Here is an 18,439-nt window from a genome sequence, read left to right as displayed (position 1 = left end):
TTTTTTAGTTTATTTAAGGTTCATTTAGATCCAGAAATAAATTCGATGTGTTTTTGTTGATGATTAAATCTTTTTTACTACTTGTTCAAATTTGAACTTATTTCGATTTATTTGTCAATTAGTTGAGGTTCACTTGATACTATTGATAAGTATTGACCAAATTTTTTATTCCTTAAGTAATTTCGGTTCTTTTTTAGTTTAATTGAGGTTCATTTGGATCAAAAAATGAATTTGATGTGTTTTTGTTGATGATTGAGTTTTTTTACTGCTTGTTCAAATCTGAACTAATTTCAGTTCATTTGTGTGTTAATTGAGATTCACTTTATGCTGTGGATAAGTATTGACCAAATTTTTTAACAACGAAGAATAAAATTATTCATTATCACTTTATTCAATTGCATTAGATTCTATTTTATTCCATTCAATTTATCTTGAAATTCATCCCAACTTTTGGGACAAATAGTTCATCGACAATACACTTGGATTACAAATGAACCGAAATATTATTATACAACACCATTGTATAATAAGAAATGAACTAAAAATTATGCATCCTGTAAACTCAAAAACTCCTTTAAATTTAGTGCATTTTTGAGTTAATTGTGTCGCAATCACTATGTAATTTCGGTGCATTTGGTTTTCTTGTCCTACACAATTCAAAACTCTTCTTCCTCCTTCTCATCATCTTTTGTTTCGTCTTCTTCTCCTTTTTCATATATTTTTCTTCGTCGTCTTCTTCTTATTTCATTTTTTCAAAATTCTTCTTAATTTATTCTTTTGAGAGAAATAAAACCAACAAAAATAGAAAAAAATATCAAACAAAAAAAAAGAATAAATTACCACAATAACATAAAAAAAAAGAAGGAGAAGAAAAAATAAAAACAAAATGCAGCAATAACATCATCAATAGAAGAAGGAGGAAGAGGCGCACGAAGAACAAACACAAAGTGAAGCGGAGTTTCGTTTGCGTTAGTGAAGCACGTGTGTACACGCTACGTATAATAAAAAGAGTTTTTATTGGGTTTAGGCCAATTTGATTAAACTTAATTGCCAAAATTACTTAAATATATAACTACTCTCAAAAACATTTTATATTAATCATATAATTAACATATTCTGCTGAGTTAAATATATATCATTTTTAAGCTAAAGTATTTAGTTATCACTATTCCTAGAATTTATCACTAAGATGCTACTTTTTTAAAACATATTTTTATCAATGTGTGATCATTTTAATATGGTAAGATTATTGTATATAGTATTACGTGAATACTGAATACACACTAAATAGAGCTACGGTAATTAAATAATGACAAAATGGTAACATATTGATAATATGTTTTAAAAGTTTTTTTTTTTGCCCATGTTTTAAAAGATTCAAAATCATACTCCTGGTTAACAGTGGATGAACAAGAAAAGAATAATTTGGGCTAACAGAGTAGGCCCAGTATATTAAACCCATATTAGTCCAATCGTTTCAACTACCAAGTTCTTCAATCATGAGTCATGGCAAAAAATAAAAAAATGGGTATTTGTATACACGTATGTTAATTCCTTGAGAAGATGAAGATAAGTTTAAATAGTTTACTTTAACATGCTTAATCAAAGTAGTTGAGATCATTATGCTCTATGGTAATGAGCTCAATGATGCTATTCTAAAGCGAGTTTATTAAATTATCATGAGAATAAAGCTAAGGTTTGGTTGAAAGCATGATGCAGTGGTGAAGCTTTCTTGTACATTATGGTGTTCCCGACACTAGAAAGTGCAAAGTCCAGGTTGTCCAGGGTTGCCTAAGATGCAGAGTCCAAAGTGTCGCATATTATATTGATGCTGTGTGTACGGTGTTAATATATAATTAATCGCATATATTACAAATGCATCAAAAGAATCGATAAAGATAATGATGGGATTTTTATTGAATAAAGCCATAATGTTAAAGAAGCTTAAATAGGACACATGTTGTATGCTTATATTATACATACATATGGATTCTTCCAAGGCCTTCTTCTCCCACTCTTCCTTCAAAGCATCCATAGCCAAGACACTCTTCTTCCGTGCACTCTTCCTTGCCTCTGCTATCTCCTTGCTTTCCTTGCTCCGATTCCTTCCTACTCTCCACTTCCTCTCAGCCTCACTCGCCCCTGAAACACACCTTCAGTGTCTCAACCAAAACACTTCTGGCTCTTACTTGTTCCAGAGCAGGGTCTACAACTCCTTCTGGGACTCCTTCAACTGCATCAACCATGCCAACTTCACTACCTCTGCTGTCAATCACCTATTGCGTAACCACTTCTTGAACCGTAAAGCTACCTCCCTCTGCGTTGGACAACCCTCACCAATGCCTGCTGTCTCTGCAATGCGACAACTTGGCTTCACTAGTGTCACCGCTGTCTCCCTAAGCCACAACACACTCTTGTCTCAGCTTCACTATCAGGACTCTTCCTTTGACTTCGTCTTCACCAAGGATGTGGACAAGGTTTCTGTGCCTGCATTGCTGCTGCTTGAGGTGGAGCGGGTCCTCAAGCCTGGGGGAATTGGCGCACTGCTTATACGTCCCAATCATGCTCCTTCTTCCTCAGTTTCATCCATGTTGAGATCTTCAAGTGTTGTGGATGTCACTCTTGTCAACGGCATTACCCTTGTGGTTTTCAAGAAAAGAAGCTCTTCTGCATTTGTCTTCAATCACCACCTTCAAGGAGACTGTCCAAGTTTGAACTCCACCAAGCCTCTTATAGAGCTCATGGAGCCTCTTGCTGATGAGGAAACATCTCAAGAGCATGAGAAAAGAATCTCATACTTGCCTAAGTTTGTGAACATGTCTAATAGGAAGAGATTGGTGTACATTGACATTGGAGTTGGTGGGGTGCCTAACAATGTTACTAATTGGTTCTTTCCATCTTACCCCATTGATTTTAGAGATTTCAATGTATACTTTGTTCACTACAATACTTCCATCTTGTTGTCTCATGTGAAAAGGCCTGGCATAACCTTTGTTTATCATCCGGGGTTGTCCTCGTCCTCCAAGGGTGAAGAGTTTGACTTCCATGCATGGTTCAAAGAGACAGTGCAGCAGGCTGATTTTGTGGTGTTGAAGATGAATGCAGGGAATGTTGAAATGAAGTTTCTAAGGGATATGTTTGAAAGTGGAGCCATATGCTTTGTTAATGAATTGTTTCTCAGCTGCTCAGAAAACACGGAAGAAAAAGGTTGCATGGATATTTACAAGGGACTCAGAGATAGTGGTGTCTATGTTCATCAATGGTGGGAAGCAGATGAGTTGCATCAAGGGTCTAACAAGGTGGTTGATGTTCGGTAATTATTGAGTTTTCAGATTCTTGTGTTCATGGTTTATTTGATTAGAGAAAGAACTATTTAGTGTTGTTGCTGTTGTGTACTACTTTATCTAATGTTATGACTTATGCATATCCACGTTAATTTATAAATGGTTTGTGTAACTTACTTGGGTTTTGATGGAAAGTGTAAATTTCCTGTATCATGAAATGCGAATAATTCCTGGTACAAATTAATGAAGGTTACTAATCTATTGAAATGCTTATAAATGTTAGGTATTGATGATACTTGTGTAATTTGTGACGAATCAATTTTGACAATAAAATATCGCTATTTACTTTACTCTTCCACTTTGGATATTGTGGTCATTATGGAGCATGATGAAGCTATTTAGTATTTACCGACAAGGATGTGATGTAGTCATAAAAGTAGAGAAAACTTAGATTCGAAACAAAGGCTAACTACATTCGAAAAGGGATTAGTCTCCTGAGAAGCAAAAAATAAATGAAATTATAGATACATACATATAACAAAATGATGTCATCCAAAGAAATGAGAAAAGCATTCAATTATATTTTAGAAGGGAAGCCAAAATCAAATAAGCATGGTGGAGGCATTAGCTTACAAACTCAGGTGCAATGCCAGCCGCTTGACCATGTCACAGAATATGTCATAAATAGATTCCTTTTTTAGAATTTTTTTACCCCCTTTTTGGGGTGATTATTGGGAAAAACCCAGAAAGTAAGGCAAACTATCAAGTATATATATATAACACAATTTGGAGTTTGGACTGTACAGGAAGCTTGAGTCAACTATCACTGTCTTCTTCATCTTCTTCACTCCTGAGGTTCGGCTTCTGCCCCAACCTTGATCTCCAGAAGCCTCTCAACTGGCTGTCTGCAGATTGGACACCTATTTGTCTGGAACCTCAAAACCTTCGCACATCCACTACACATGCACTACAACAAGGGAAGATTGACCACAGTTGAAATATTGAGGAAAGACAAAACAACTCTGGGTGGAAATTTTCATGATGAGCTCCATGAGTATGCAAAACATCAATGAAATATATATATCACTTTGTAACTTGATACCCATGATATGATATCAAGGACTTTACACATGGAGCTCATCCATGGAAATTGCGTCCCGTTTTCCCCCAAACCGAGCATACACGTAGAGTTGATGAAATTTGCCAACAACATCATATATCACTTCGTAGTAGCTTGATGCTCATGGAATGATATCCATGACTACCACTGGCATCATTCTAGTAATGAAATGATCAAGAGAAAAATTAATCCAAAAAGGGGAGACAGTGAATACCATGTGACGGCAAGGAAGGACAGTCGTATCCCTGGGCTCTGACAGACAAATAACACATTCTTTTCCTGGGTCATTTCCATCCACTTCACTCTCCACTGAATTTCCAATGCCATATATCTCCTGCAGCTCATACCTCAATCCATTCACCCACAAGATCTGCTTGACAACCTTCACCTGGAATTCCCCTTTCTCCTTCTCAAACACTGCTTTTGTTATCTGCGAGTTTGTAATACCTGTTACTGGAGTTTCATTAGGTCCGTCATTTGGAGTTTCATTAGATCCTTCATTTCGAGTTTCATTTGATCCATGCTTTGGAGTCTCATTTGATCCGTCATGATCGCCCAACATTGCATCTGCCTTAACTACTAGAGGATAGATATCCATCTCTCCCACTTTCAATAACTCGGACTCCTCAAATTGCAAAAAATCAATACCAGTTCCAGCTGGCTGCCTAAACTTCTGGCCAAGACCTTGCTGGAAATGTACAGTCACAGGTGGAAGAGAATCTTCCTTCATTGGAGTAAGGATGCAGCCTTCACCTTCTTTTGCAAAGAAAAGTATAGTAATGCTGTTTTATACAGACAAAAGGAAACACAAACTAATAAATAACGATAGCAGAAAATATTCAGATCTATAATCTTGAAAGATTGAAGTTGGTTATATGATTGAAGGCATAGGTAAGTGACCTTTCAATCACATTACATAATATACAGTAAATATACTTAACAAATGTTGATATTATAAGTGAAAGGGTCAAGCACTGAACAGGAATAACTGAGAAGGATGCAAAAAACAATTATAGGATGAGAACAGCATTCTTGAAAACCTAAAGGAAATTCTCAAACAGATGAAAACTTTATTATATTGCCTAATGCCTAGTCTGGGACCAGATTAAAAAATATATCCAAAAAAAAAAAAGAAAACAAAGTAAGAGCACACAGGGTAGAATTTATAAGCAATGTTGATTATCAAATGAAGATAATCTTCATGTTTGCAATCTTTAGCAGCAACTCACGTTTTTCCCCAATTGCAAAGGATATTGAACCCTAGCAAGTAGCAACATAAATATTTTAGTAGTTTTAGAAAATATAATTAAAAAATAAGCTATAACCAAACTATTAAGCTGTCTACAATCATCAACTTATCGCGCATTCGTGTAGATGCAGACTCATATATATGATCATATCAATATTTACATTTGAAGAATGCTGTTTCAACACACCGTTATAGCTTAGATAGAGCAAAATGTTGTGTCCACAATAGCAACCCACATTACTCCACATTGGTAAATGGATGTTCTCAATTCTCATTACAATTCGCAAATCAAGTTAACCATCATTCTAATTCAAAAGGGTTGAGCTGATAAGATTAACATCTATCAATTGAAGATAAATAAATTAGTCCATTCAAGCCATTTACCATATTAACACTAACAAGCAAGGTGAGTTGATAAAATCCAGTATAAGCTCAACAATCATGATCTTGCACTATCTTACAACATCAATGATCATTGTAAACATCATATCATATCACAAACATCACCACGAACAACAACCACCAAACCTTGTCCAACTTAATCAATTAAGCTTCATAAAAATCAAGCAATGCCATAATATCCATTCATAGAACATGACTACATACCAACCATTGACATCTATATTTTTCCCCTAAAACAAACATACCTCCCAGAAACGGTGGCGTCAAATGTGAATGAAACAAGGAACTTCCCAGGGTTCTCTTCATCAGCTTCAATCCTCAAAGTTTCCTTCTTGATGTTCACATCATTTTTTATAGTAACCGCCTTCTGGTGCTCCACATACGGCGTCGGAGGCATAGGCGCTGCCGGCGGAGGATACCGCCCCCACATCGGCTCCACCGCCGCGGGCCGGTGGTGGTGGTCATAGGGTGCCGGCAAAGGCACCGGCGGCGGATAATAACCGGGATAGTTATGATATGGAGTCGCAGCAGCAGGGTACACGAACCGATTGGCTGTGATTTCCGGCTGTGGCGTCACCGGCGGCGGAGGAAGAGGTGGAGGATGGATCCTCCGTCCACTTCCGCCACCGCCACCACCGTGTCTTCTGCGGTTGCTGGCACTACTACTTCCTATGTTACCCATATGATCACTCTCAAAAACCCTTTCCCCGTTTTTCTTCTGCTAGAGCTACCAATTGAAACTTCGGAGCTGAATTGGAAGAAAAATGAGGTTGGATTGGAAGAATTGAGGGTTAAACTTATTGGGTATTTGATTTTGATGTGGAGCTTCAAAGGGTGTTTGCTGTTACTGAAAAAATATATGACATAATTTAAGAGAAAGAACAAAAAAAAAAAAAAACAGAGTAAAGCTTGTTTTTTTGAACCCTTTCCCCTGTTTTTTTTTTTTCTTAAGTACAGTTAAAAAACTGAACTTTGAGCTGAATGAAGAGTAAATTGGGGGTTGAACAAGAGGGTTAAGGGTTAAGGAAATTGGGTCACTGAATTAGTTGTGGTAATTGAAAGGGTGTTGTTGATCCATGTGAAAATGTAAGGGATGTTGTGAGAGAGAGGTGGAAAAGAAAAGAACAGGGGATGGGAAATGATGGTGAGTGGGTATTTTGCATAGAAATGGAAGAACAGAAAGAAAGAAAGAAATTAGAGATTCGTTGTGGTGGGTGTAATTGGGGTTGCGTAAAGCTCCACTCAGCCAGCTTGAGAAACACCATTGATGGAGCAAATGGATGGGATGAAAAATAAAGTGACCCACTTTTCCTCTTTTTCTTCTTTCCCCTACTTTGGTTTTTGTCATTTTCCAATTTTCCTAATATAATACTCTTATTTAATACCATAAATAATTAAGCATGATGTGGCTGAGAGGGTTTCGAGATTTTATACAGCTTTGAGAGTTAATTATTTACCTCAACAAGTGCATTTTGGCATTTTCTACACGTCATTCCTCTGTAGCCTATTCCAATTGCGGCCTTAATTTGATCATCATTTTAGTTAAGTTAACATCTCCAACTTTTTTTTTTTTATCAAAATTATACTTTCAAATTTTTATTCAATTTGAAATGAGTTGTTCTTTCTTTACATATTCCTATCTATTAATTTTTCAGTGCAATAATTATTTTGAATGGCTAAAATACAGCTCAAACTGACTTGACTGACCCCAACTAATAACTTAATTTAGCTGGTATTCCCACTCCATTATAGTGTTTTCCTTCTTGTAATGTTTACAAATCTGTCTGCTTACTTATTTTGAGCTTCCTTTTTATCAAGCTAAGTTCATAAATCATAATAAGCTCGCAATCTTAGTAAATTATGAATTGAAGGTTGTTACTAATATGCAGCAACATACATTTGGCATGCTACTATATATAGTTTAACAATTGACCTATTATATTGAACTATTTGATTTTGTTCCTCCCTTTATTTTAAGGTGATTCATTATAGCATAAGATGTGACACTTTGGCGACTTGATTACAATTCACAAAGTAGAAAACAATTATGACAATGAAAATCAGTTTCAACGGCTCGGCAATGACCCCAAATAGAGGGATCTGTAGCAGTTTCTAAAGGGGAGATTAAGTGGGTGGGGGTTTAGGGTGGTGCCATACACGTGTATTTCACCACTACTGCTAGTCTGCTACTATTACAATATACATATAAAGACAAGCTAGTATGCTGATTGTTGAATAGTTAAGCAGCAAATCATTACATATCCTCCTCTTTTAAGATTGCTTGTTCCTATAATCCTATGATTTCGCTCAAAATATGGCCTTAAATCTTCTAAATATCATTATTAATCCAATAAAGATTCCTCTTATCATAGGCTCATAGTTGGCTGGTTTTGTTTTTCCACTCTCATTATTTCTAAATGACCAAAATTGCACTGACCTACTACTGTTTTCCAACTATCCACTTATATGCATGGCAAAATACCGAGACAAAAATGCCACAAAATATTTATTATTAAAAAAATGACAAATTAATCCTTGACTTTTTTGTCAGCAAACATTTAAGTCTTTGAAGATTTAAAAATATATTTAAGTCTTGGATCTTTTCAAAATTTGAACATATCGATCCTTAAGTCAAATTTGTTCAATTTTAAAAATTCTTTTACGTGTGTATTCGTATCAACCATGTCAGTACAATAAGAGTCATGTTTGATTTTTTGTTGAGTCTGACGGACCTAAATAAATATAAGAGACTTATATGTCTAAATTTTAAAAAAATTAATAACTTAAATATATTTTTAAATTTTTAAACATTTCAAGATTTATAGATTAAAAGGTCAAATATTTATTTGTCATTTTCTCTTATTATTATTGTTGTTAGATTGCAGAGTGTTGGTAGGTTTCAATTAAGTGGAGTCTACAATTTTTTAAAAAAAATAATAATAAAGAAAAAAAATGGCTTTAAGCCACGAGGAGGAAAGAGAGAGAAAGCACGAGCTTCTTTCAATTTTTGAAAGAAAGCAAAACGAGGAGGGTTTTGCAACCCCAAAGAGAAGAGAAAAATGGGGAAAATGGCAGTTATAATGTGCTCTGATTACAATGTGTTTTGATTAAACTGGTAAATTTATTTTATTTTTTTTATGAAATTTTAGTATGTTATTCTTAGTGTAGAGATAATATTATGATATAATTTATTAGTTGTTTTTTTTTGTTTGATTTGAGATACCCACTTTATGAAGATTTATGTTGATTCTAACAATTTTGATAATATATTTTGTTGATTGTTGAGATGTTCTAGTATCACTAAGAAGATTGTTTATGTACTCATTGTTCTGATAGTGAAATATTTTACTGGACTAGGTTCTGTGGATTTTTTGTCCCTCTTTTAGAGATTTTTTCACGTTAAAATTCTTGTGTCTAATTATTTAATTTCTGTCATTATATTGGCTGTTTGTAGTATCTTTGGTATTGCCTATTTAATCACACAAGTTGTGAAAAAATTATTTTTGGTGCTTCCGCTGTTAGACAGGTTCTTGTTTCAACCTTTGTTGAGTTTTCCTAATAAAGTGGTATCAGAGCTTTGGTTGTTTATCTCGATTAAATAGAGAAAAATATTCATGTGCCAAATATGGTCAAATAGAGAAAAATACTCATGTGCCAAATATGGTCAAATTGAATTACCAAAATTATTCGATTTGGAAGTAAGGACCTGTATGATCATGTGGAGGGGGATAATAAAAATCCAAAAGTACTAAATCTGATGTTGAATGAAAGAAGTTGAAATCGGAAGATAGTTGCTTTGATTAGGCAATGGCTTGATTTTAGCGTGTATCTACGTGTTGACACCGAAACGAATGCCGAAAAAATGTCGAATAAATTGAAACAGTTATATAAGAAGAAAAATGTACAAAATAAAGCATTCTTAATTAGAAATCTTGTCAATATGAAGTATATTGAAGGAAAATCAATATTAAAAGAATTTAAATATTTTTTAAAATGAGACTAGTAAAAAAATTTTAAAACTTACAAAAAAGAGATTCCCGCGTTGAGTAGCCAAATAATTTAATTTTTATTATTTAATTTATATTTATGCTAAATCTTTTAGCAAAATATTAAAATAAAAAGAATTACAGAATAAATGAATATAATTCATTACATGCATTTTGCTAAAAAATATTTAAATATTGATTTAAACAGATATTATTAATGAAATAATAGACAAAAATTTTTTTTTTCAAAATATGTAGCTAAAATAATTTAAGTATTTTTGAAAATGATATTAGTAAAAAAAATGGCAAAACACCTCTTAAAAAATACTTTAGACACTAAAAGAATTTACGTGTAAAATAAATTATTGTGTATTTTGCTAAAAGAATTTAAATATTTTTTAAAATGATACTAGTAAAAAAAATTTAAAGCTTACAAAAAAGAGGTTACCGTGTTCGATAACCAAATAATTTAATTTTTATTATTTGATTTATATTTATTGCAAATCTTTGAGAAAAATATTAAAATAAAAAATTACAGAATAAAGGAATATAATTCATTACATGCATTTTGCTAAAAAAATATTTAAATATTTGTTTAAACAGATATTATTAACAAAGAAGTGAAATAATAGACAAGAAAAAATAATCTATTTCTTCAAAATATGTAGCTAAAATAATTTAAGTATTTTTGAAAATAATATTAGTAAAAAGAAATACCAAAACAACTCTTAAAAAACATTTTTGACACAAAAAGAATTTACGTATAAAATAAATTGTCGTATATTTTGCTAAAAGAATTTAAATATTTTTTAAAATGATACTAGTAAAAAAAATTAAAACTTACAAAAGAGAGGTTACCGAACACGGTAACTAAATAATTTAATTTTTATTGTTTAATTTATATTTATTGTAAATCTTTTAACAAAATATTAAAATAAAAAAAAATACAGAATAAATGAATATAATTCATTACATGCATTTTGCTAAAAAATATTTAAATATTGGTTTAAACAGATATTATTAACAAAGAATTGAAATAATAGACAAAAAAAATAATCTATTTCTTCAAAACATGTAGCTAAAATAATTTTAAGTATTTTTGAAAATAATATTAGTAAAAAAATGACAAAATACCTCTTAAAAAACATTTTAGACACTAAAAAAATTTACGTGTAAAATAAATTTTTGTGTATTTTGCTAAAAGGATTTAAATATTTTTTAAAATGATACTAGTAAAAAAATTTAAAATTTACAAAAAAGGGGGTTATCGTGTTCGGTAACGAAATAATTTAATTTTTATTATTTAATTTATATTTATTATAAATCTTTTAGTAAAATATTAAAATAAAAAAATTATAGAATAAATGAATATAATTCAGTACGTGCTTTTTGCTAAAAAAATATTTAAATATTTGTTTAAACAGATATTATAAACAAAGAAGTGAAATAATAGACAAAAAAAATCTACTTTTTCAAAATATGTAGCTAAAATAGTTTAAGTATTTTTGAAAATGATATTAGTAAAAAAAATGGCAAAACACCTCTTAAAAAATACTTTAGACACTAAAAAAATTTACGTGTAAAATAAATTGTCTTGTATTTTGTTAAAAGGATTTAAATATTTTTTAAAATGATACTAGTCAACAAAAATTTAAAACTTACAAAAAAGAGGTTCCGATAACCAAATAATTTAATTTTTATTATTTAATTTATATTTATTGTAAATCTTTTAGCAAAATATTAAAATAAAAAATTACAAAATAAATGAATATAATTCATTACATGCATTTTGCTAAAAAATATTTAAATATTTGTTTAAACAGATATTATTAACAAAGAAGTGAAATAATAGACAAAAATATAATCTATTTCTTTAAAATATGTAGCTAAAATAATTTAAGTATTTTTGAAAATGATATTAGTAAAATAAATGGTAAAACACCTCTTAAAAAACACTTTAGACACTAAAAGAATTTAAGTATTTGTTTAATTCAAATATTGGTATAATCTTATTAAAATTTTATTCGATACTGATGATAAATGAGTTTTGAGTTAATATGTAAATCGCTCGAAATAAAAATAAAATAGCATGACTCATTTAATAATGACAATAAAAAAACTTAAATATAAAATAATAAATTTATTTTTAAAAAATTAATAAAAATTTAATATTTAAAATTTAAATTAATTTTAATTACTAACATATTTAATTATAAATTAAAATATATTTTAACTAAAATTTAATTAAATAATATTATTCGAATTAAAATATTGATTGAAAACTGAATTTCAAAAGACACATAAGATTTTTCATTGTGGCATAACCGCATAACATTACAATGACTTATTACATTTTCCAAGATATTACATTCTCAAGATATTACATCTTCCAAGATATCACATTCTCAAGATATTACATTTTCCAATTACATTATGTTTGTTGATTCATTGTTGCTCTTGTTCAGCACTATTTCGATTTTTTCTTCTTTCTTCCTTAAATATATTTCACTTCTAATTTTATTTTGGTGTCTGATTTTGTCGAGTCTCTTTTTTTACTTGGACTTTTTAACACCATTTCTTGTTGCTTTCCATTTGATTCAAATTCGTGGCTTTCTTGTTACTTAGGATTTATTGTTGCTATTATTAATTATTAATGAGGTAATTCTGAATTGAATAGATGTCTTTATTTTTTATCATGTTGAGTGTTATATTCTTAAAATTTATTTTAATCAGATGGTTCTAAATGATAGATTAAGTATGTATGTATGTATGTGTCAATGGGTTGATTAGATGGTTGCTGGATTGACGGATCTAGTTGCAGTCTTGCTCTTATTGTTACATAGAAGGTTAACTGATATGATTCAAGATTTACCTTTTTCTTTGGCCAAAGTACCAACTAAGATTTAAGAATAGAGAGATAAATATTTATTTACTTAATATTCTTGCTGAGTTGTGTAATTAGCATGACTTATATGCTCTTAAACTTTGAGTTGATTCATTGATTTGGGCACATATATCATGGTATGAATTGTTCTCTTTATTATTAGAATGTATAACTTGGCTATCTTTTAATGAAATTTTTTTTTATTTTCAGTTGTGTAGACTATTGAACTTTTAAACTTCATTGTTGTATTTGAATTCTTTTTGTCCTTAAATTTTATTAAACCAATACTTTGTTAGCTATTGTGTATTTGTATTTGTTGATTGCAATGTTATGATTTTGTAAAATAGTACGGTAGTATTTTTTTTTTTTGAATTGATTAAAATTTGCACTGCCTATGTTTAACATTTAAACTCTCACTTTCTCAGCCCTAGGCAATTGAATCGAATCAACCACTGCCTATGTTGCATCTAATAAGAGTTTTTGGAGTACCCTCATCTTTGGTCCTTTATAATTTATTTATTATTTTATTCTAAAACGGTTTTTTATGGTGTGCAACTTCATTTGTTGATTCTAGTCCAGAACAGATTCTACATTTTATCAAACACAATCAGTCCTACACTCAAGCTTGCAAACCAAAGTTCAATCCAGAATAGAATATGCCATTTGCATCTTTCAACAACAGCCCTAACCTTGGCCTCTTAGATCAAAATAGCTAGCCCCATAGAAGATGGAAAAACTATCAGCCCCAACCTTGGCCTCTTAGATCCAAATAGCTAGCCCCATAGAAGATGGAAAAACTAGCTGGAATTTTGTTTTTGATGATGGAACTTTGATGAGGTAATAGTCATTATGTATTTTTTTTTTTTTTGAATAAGGTATTATTTGAGTTTGATTGTGTATACATGTAATTGTGTGATGATGTGTTGGGTATGCATGTGTAGCAGGTATGTGTTTTGGTGACCCTTTTGTTTCCTATTGAATAATACAAAAATGCATGTCTGCTATTAGTGTTTGGTTTGTGGCTGATATGTTGTTATTTTCATTTTCCTAAAGAAATGGCAGCACGAGATCAAGCGCCGGGCCCAAATCAATATAATTGTAAGTTTTTTTAATATTAATGCATTACTATTATTAGACTTTTGTTCTTTGGTACAATGAACACTTAATTTGAATTTTAGTATGGTGTAATATAGGTTCAATTGTGCAGTGATTTTTTAAGGTTGTTTGAAGAACTTAAATAAATGGTTTGTGTATGTTAAGAGTGTGTCAAGGTAGAGATAGAGTAGACTAAAGAATCAAGTCTACCAATGAAATAGACACAGAATACAAAGGGTGAGGGCACTTTAGCCTAATTCCACTAGGATTTAACTTAAGTTCCCTGGAGGGTCCACTATCCTTAAGTGTGTATTTCTTTCTCTGATAAACTGATAAAGCTTAATCACTGAGATAACATTGTATTATTGCACAATCAGGGAGGGGAATATCCCCAATTCCCAAGAATTACAATGAAAGAAACTATCCAGAGAATAGCTCTCTGTTGTAACTAATCAAAACAGAAAATTCATCTTAACAAACTTTCCTTCCTAACTTCTATTTATTCAAATGTTGCTGGCTGTGAAATGTAATTAATGTAGAGTAATGATCAAATTAGGTGCTGATTGATGATTTTGGGGCTCATACTTTGTTTTGCTGATTGTTGTCTGTGATTAAGTGAATATTGAATTTGAACTTGTGCGAGATATATGATTCTTGGGCTGATTTGTGTCCTTGTGAGTTTAAGATTGGGGATTTTTCTGTTTTGATGTTGTGTTAAGGTTAGAGGATTTGATCAATTGCTCGTTTAATCTTAAGTGTTACTCTTTTAATTTCCTGCTATTCCCAATTTAACAAACCGAGAAAAAGTATATTTTTACCAAACCAATTTGCATCAACGGGTGAAGTAGCAGCGGTTGACAGGTTTCGGTTTTGAGTTTATGTTCAATTGTGACTATCCTAAAGTCATTGTAGTCATGCCATTGATTAATGCTTTAATAAATATATATAATGCCACCACATTATTTTTTGGTCTTGAAGATGTCCTTATGTTGAGGGGTGGTAAACCAGTGTTCATTAAGGATAAAAAAAAATTATACGATGACGCGCAATGCATAGAGTTGGTTGGTGTCCCATTGGCGGATCACCCTAAACAAAAAAATGTTATTGATCTAAACCGGCTATCAGAATTTGCAAGTGCTCCGGTTGACAATGACCCACATTTATTGCTTCGGAAGTGTCGGGCAGCTGCATTGTTGGCGATTGGATCTATGATAATGCAAGATGCATCAGCGAACATAATCTCATCCAAATTCCTACAATTGGTTGAGAATGTAGATGACATTAAGGGCTATGCACACGAATCTTCTCAAAATAAAGAGAGACCGTAGTGGATCCACCAACGTTCAAGGTTGCGTCATCGCCTTGCAGGTATATAAATATTATTCAAACATGGATAATTTATTCTATCTTAAGATTTTCCCTCAGTTCTAATTTTCTTGCAGGCATTTATTTTCTCCCATCTACCTTCCGTTATGCATGTATGCTATAAAGATATTCATCCTGTAGTACATCAGGGGTTCCCACTTATGTGGAATTGTTACTCACTTTTGACGAAATCTCGACTGGAGCCTTCACATGATGCATTTCGTATGGTGACTGATGATCATGTAAGAAGCTTATTTATTTTATTTTATATGTTATCTTTTTTAACTTTTTAAAAATTAATTGACCTTTTAATATTAGGTTGTGTGGAACCATCAGGGGTGTTTGCCCAACAAAGGACAGTTGGTAGATCCATTACCGCTGTCATTTGTGGCAATTATGCGCTATCCCATCGTCCACATGTAGCGTATCAGCAATTCCTCGATGGAGAGCCACACTTTCAGCCAGAGTGGCTCGATGCCTTCAGATTGATCCGCGGCCGAAGAAGATAATGGAGGATGCTATGCATCAAAGTTTGATTGCCTCATGGGACTCAAGAAGCACTCGTTTGATAACTGAGGCACTTTCCATTTAAACTTTCTAATAATCATATCTTACTATGTAAAATCTGAAATTTTGGGTACTTATTAGTAACCTAGCTACATGCAGCAGCCTTGACTAATTAGCTTAATCATAGACTTTACTTAGAAAATTATTATTACCTAATTCCGCTCCTTACATAGCCATTGGTATCTAGAAGCAACACAGCATGAATTTATTTGTCTGTTTTGTTCTGTTTTATTTTTTCATTTTTCATTTAATTTAAATGACAGCTGCAATATATAGAGTATGTTATTGTTAGTATTATGCAAGTCAAAGGTTTGTCACACGTCATATATCAAATATCATAAATGAAAGGTTGAGGGTTGTACAATAATAGTTGAGCAAATGAGAAGTAAGTCAAGTAACCTGAATATGATTATACTTAATAAAACATAATTTACATTAGGAGAAATGTTGGGATTAATATATTTTATTAATCTCAGTCAATACTTTGAAATAATATTTTATTTTTATATTATTAAAATTTAAAATTTAGTACAAAAATATTTTTTTTAGTCAAATATTAATTAAAAATAATAAATTTTTGAGAAAATACCATTCTTCTCCCGTGTGAGATACTAAAATGAATCTTTCCTCTCTTTTATTTATAAAATATATATTCTCCTTCTTTATAACTTTTAAAAATCTTTCTCTTTAATCCCTATTAAATTTTGTGTTAATTAATATTAATTTTATCTATTTTTTAAGAAAAAATAAATTATTTTTTATAAAAATATCCTTTAACAAAAATTTTATTTTACATTTTGCTTATCAAAATTCTCTTTAATAAATTATTTTTTTATTGATTAAATTGTATTTTTATCAAATTTTTTTTCTAAGATATCTTTCAATAATTTTTTTAATTATTAAATTATAATTTTATCAAAATTTTCGTTAACAATTCTTTTATATTTTACTATTAATTTTTCGATATCAATATATATTATTTAACATTAAATAAAAAATCTTTGTTAACAAAAATTTTGGTAAAATTATAATTTAATAATTAAAAAATTATTAAAAGATATCTTAGAAAAAATAATTTAATTATAATTTTTTTAAATATTTGATAAAAATATAATTAATTAATAAAAAAATTATTAAAAAGTATTTTATTAAGCAAAATTTAATAAAAAAAAAGATAAAATTTTACTAAAAAATATTTTTGTAAAAAATAATTTATTTTTTCTTAAAAATAAATAAAATTAACATTAGCTAACACAAAAAAAATTTAAAATGGATTAAAATGAGATTTTTTAATAATTATAAAAAAGAAAAATATATATTTTATAAATAGAGGAGAGGGAAGTATCATTTTAGTATTTTGTAGGGAAGGAGAGTGGTATTTTCTCTAAATTTTATTGGTGATGTAATAGTTACTATTACGTTAATATATCTTTTTATAATATTAATAGGTTTTTGTGATGTAAGGAACAAATCAAGTTGATCTGACTGTAGAATATTGGACAAAAATTGGGTTTACTCAAATTAAGATATCCTCGGATAGACTCAGTTAAGGATAATGGCCGATTAAAACATATTCAATAGTAGTTAAGCCTGAAAGAAAAATATGTTGAATATCTTCCTAAAAATGTGCACATTCTTCATGTGGAAAAGGACGTAATTGGTACATTCACCTATTCGATAATGCAGCTTAGCTTGAACTTTTATATATATATATATATATATATAAATCTGATGAACTCTTTCACACTAAACCACTCTGAATAATTTTTATCTAATTAAATCGTCTATCATGCTTAATGGCTGCTAGTGATAATTTAGAGAGGACACGGATGCCGGGCCGTTGACTTTACAACCTAAATAATTGATGATTGACATACACATCCAGCTTTGATGAATTGCCAAATAAAAATATATATATAGCGTTTAGCGTAGGCACATGAAGAAGACAACATTTTGTTATTTCTAGTTAGGGAAGCTTAATGTCTTGGTTATTTTTTTTAAAGAAAATGTTTAATAACATAAAAAATTAGTTAAAAAAATCAAAATTTATCTTATTTATTAATAATAATACTAAATAAAATAAATTTTTTTTTTCTTTTTATTTATATTATTTTTAATATAAAATATTATATTAATTATTAATTTATAAATACTTGTATACAAATTTTCATACTAATGATATTGAATATAATAAAAATTTATAATATTTTAAATAAAATTTATTAGAATGGTATATCAATTTGATATACAAAATTATCTTATCTAAAAATATTGTCATTTTAACTCTTTTTTTCTTATTTGTAAATAAGTTAATATCTTTAAAAAGATATTTTAATTATTTATATTTATTATTAATCTTTATTAATTTATATTTTAATTTTTATATATATATATTAAAATATGTTCCTTTATTTAAAAGATAATAATCATTACAATTATTTTTTTCATAAATTATATGATACAATTTAAAAATAAAACATTAAATTA

The 18,439-nt window shown here is 30.1% G+C and overlaps 3 protein-coding genes across 4 annotated transcripts; 2 read left to right on the top strand and 1 right to left on the bottom strand.

Annotated features, from left to right (window-relative positions):
- The first annotated feature begins 1,902 nt into the window (after positions 1–1,902).
- Positions 1,903–3,561, top strand: LOC140177223 (uncharacterized). Its single transcript, XM_072210364.1, has one exon. It carries the CDS (start codon positions 1,965–1,967, stop codon positions 3,315–3,317), a length of 1,353 nt encoding a protein of 450 aa, XP_072066465.1. The 5' UTR covers positions 1,903–1,964; the 3' UTR covers positions 3,318–3,561.
- Positions 3,562–3,832: 271 nt separating this feature from the next.
- On the bottom strand, positions 3,833–7,457 carry LOC140177224 (probable E3 ubiquitin-protein ligase LUL2). The gene is made up of 3 exons (XM_072210365.1): positions 6,301–7,457; positions 4,619–5,186; positions 3,833–4,251 (listed from the first exon to the last, which is right to left on the bottom strand). Exons 1-3 carry the CDS (start codon positions 6,735–6,737, stop codon positions 4,129–4,131), a joined length of 1,128 nt encoding a protein of 375 aa, XP_072066466.1. The 5' UTR covers positions 6,738–7,457; the 3' UTR covers positions 3,833–4,128.
- Positions 7,458–12,481: 5,024 nt separating this feature from the next.
- Positions 12,482–16,316, top strand: LOC112760995 (uncharacterized). 2 transcript variants are annotated; one of them, XM_072209991.1, is made up of 5 exons: positions 12,482–13,762; positions 13,979–14,023; positions 15,146–15,388; positions 15,463–15,627; positions 15,704–16,316. In XM_072209991.1, the coding sequence occupies exons 3-5, from the start codon at positions 15,296–15,298 to the stop codon at positions 15,806–15,808; spliced, it is 363 nt and encodes a 120-aa protein (XP_072066092.1). In that variant the 5' UTR covers positions 12,482–13,762; positions 13,979–14,023; positions 15,146–15,295; the 3' UTR covers positions 15,809–16,316. The 2 variants fall into 2 exon arrangements, with proteins under 2 accessions (XP_072066092.1, XP_072066091.1); XM_072209990.1 differs by having other exon boundaries at positions 14,999–15,388.
- Positions 16,317–18,439: the final 2,123 nt, after the last annotated feature.

Source organism: Arachis hypogaea, chromosome 12 (genome assembly GCF_003086295.3).
Source record: "Arachis hypogaea cultivar Tifrunner chromosome 12, arahy.Tifrunner.gnm2.J5K5, whole genome shotgun sequence".
NCBI lineage: Eukaryota > Viridiplantae > Streptophyta > Magnoliopsida > Fabales > Fabaceae > Arachis > Arachis hypogaea.
Note: the sequence above shows the minus strand (reverse complement) of the source record. Positions and strands in the feature narration are given on the sequence as shown.

Excerpts from the sequence above, each read along its gene's own strand:
- LOC112760995 (XM_072209991.1), top strand. The coding sequence starts at position 15,296 with ATGACATTAAGGGCTATGCACACGAATCTTCTCAAAATAAAGAGAGAC. Across the intron at positions 15,389-15,462 it reads GTTGCGTCATCGCCTTGCAG|GCATTTATTTTCTCCCATCT; the intron begins GTATATAAATAT and ends ATTTTCTTGCAG. Across the intron at positions 15,628-15,703 it reads GTATGGTGACTGATGATCAT|GTTGTGTGGAACCATCAGGG; the intron begins GTAAGAAGCTTA and ends TTTTAATATTAG.
- LOC140177224 (XM_072210365.1), bottom strand. The coding sequence starts at position 6,737 with ATGGGTAACATAGGAAGTAGTAGTGCCAGCAACCGCAGAAGACACGGT. Across the intron at positions 5,187-6,300 it reads GACGCCACCGTTTCTGGGAG|CATTACTATACTTTTCTTTG; the intron begins GTATGTTTGTTT and ends TGTATAAAACAG. Across the intron at positions 4,252-4,618 it reads TCCTTCCTTGCCGTCACATG|TGCATGTGTAGTGGATGTGC; the intron begins GTATTCACTGTC and ends CCCTTGTTGTAG.
- LOC140177223 (XM_072210364.1), top strand. The coding sequence starts at position 1,965 with ATGCTTATATTATACATACATATGGATTCTTCCAAGGCCTTCTTCTCC.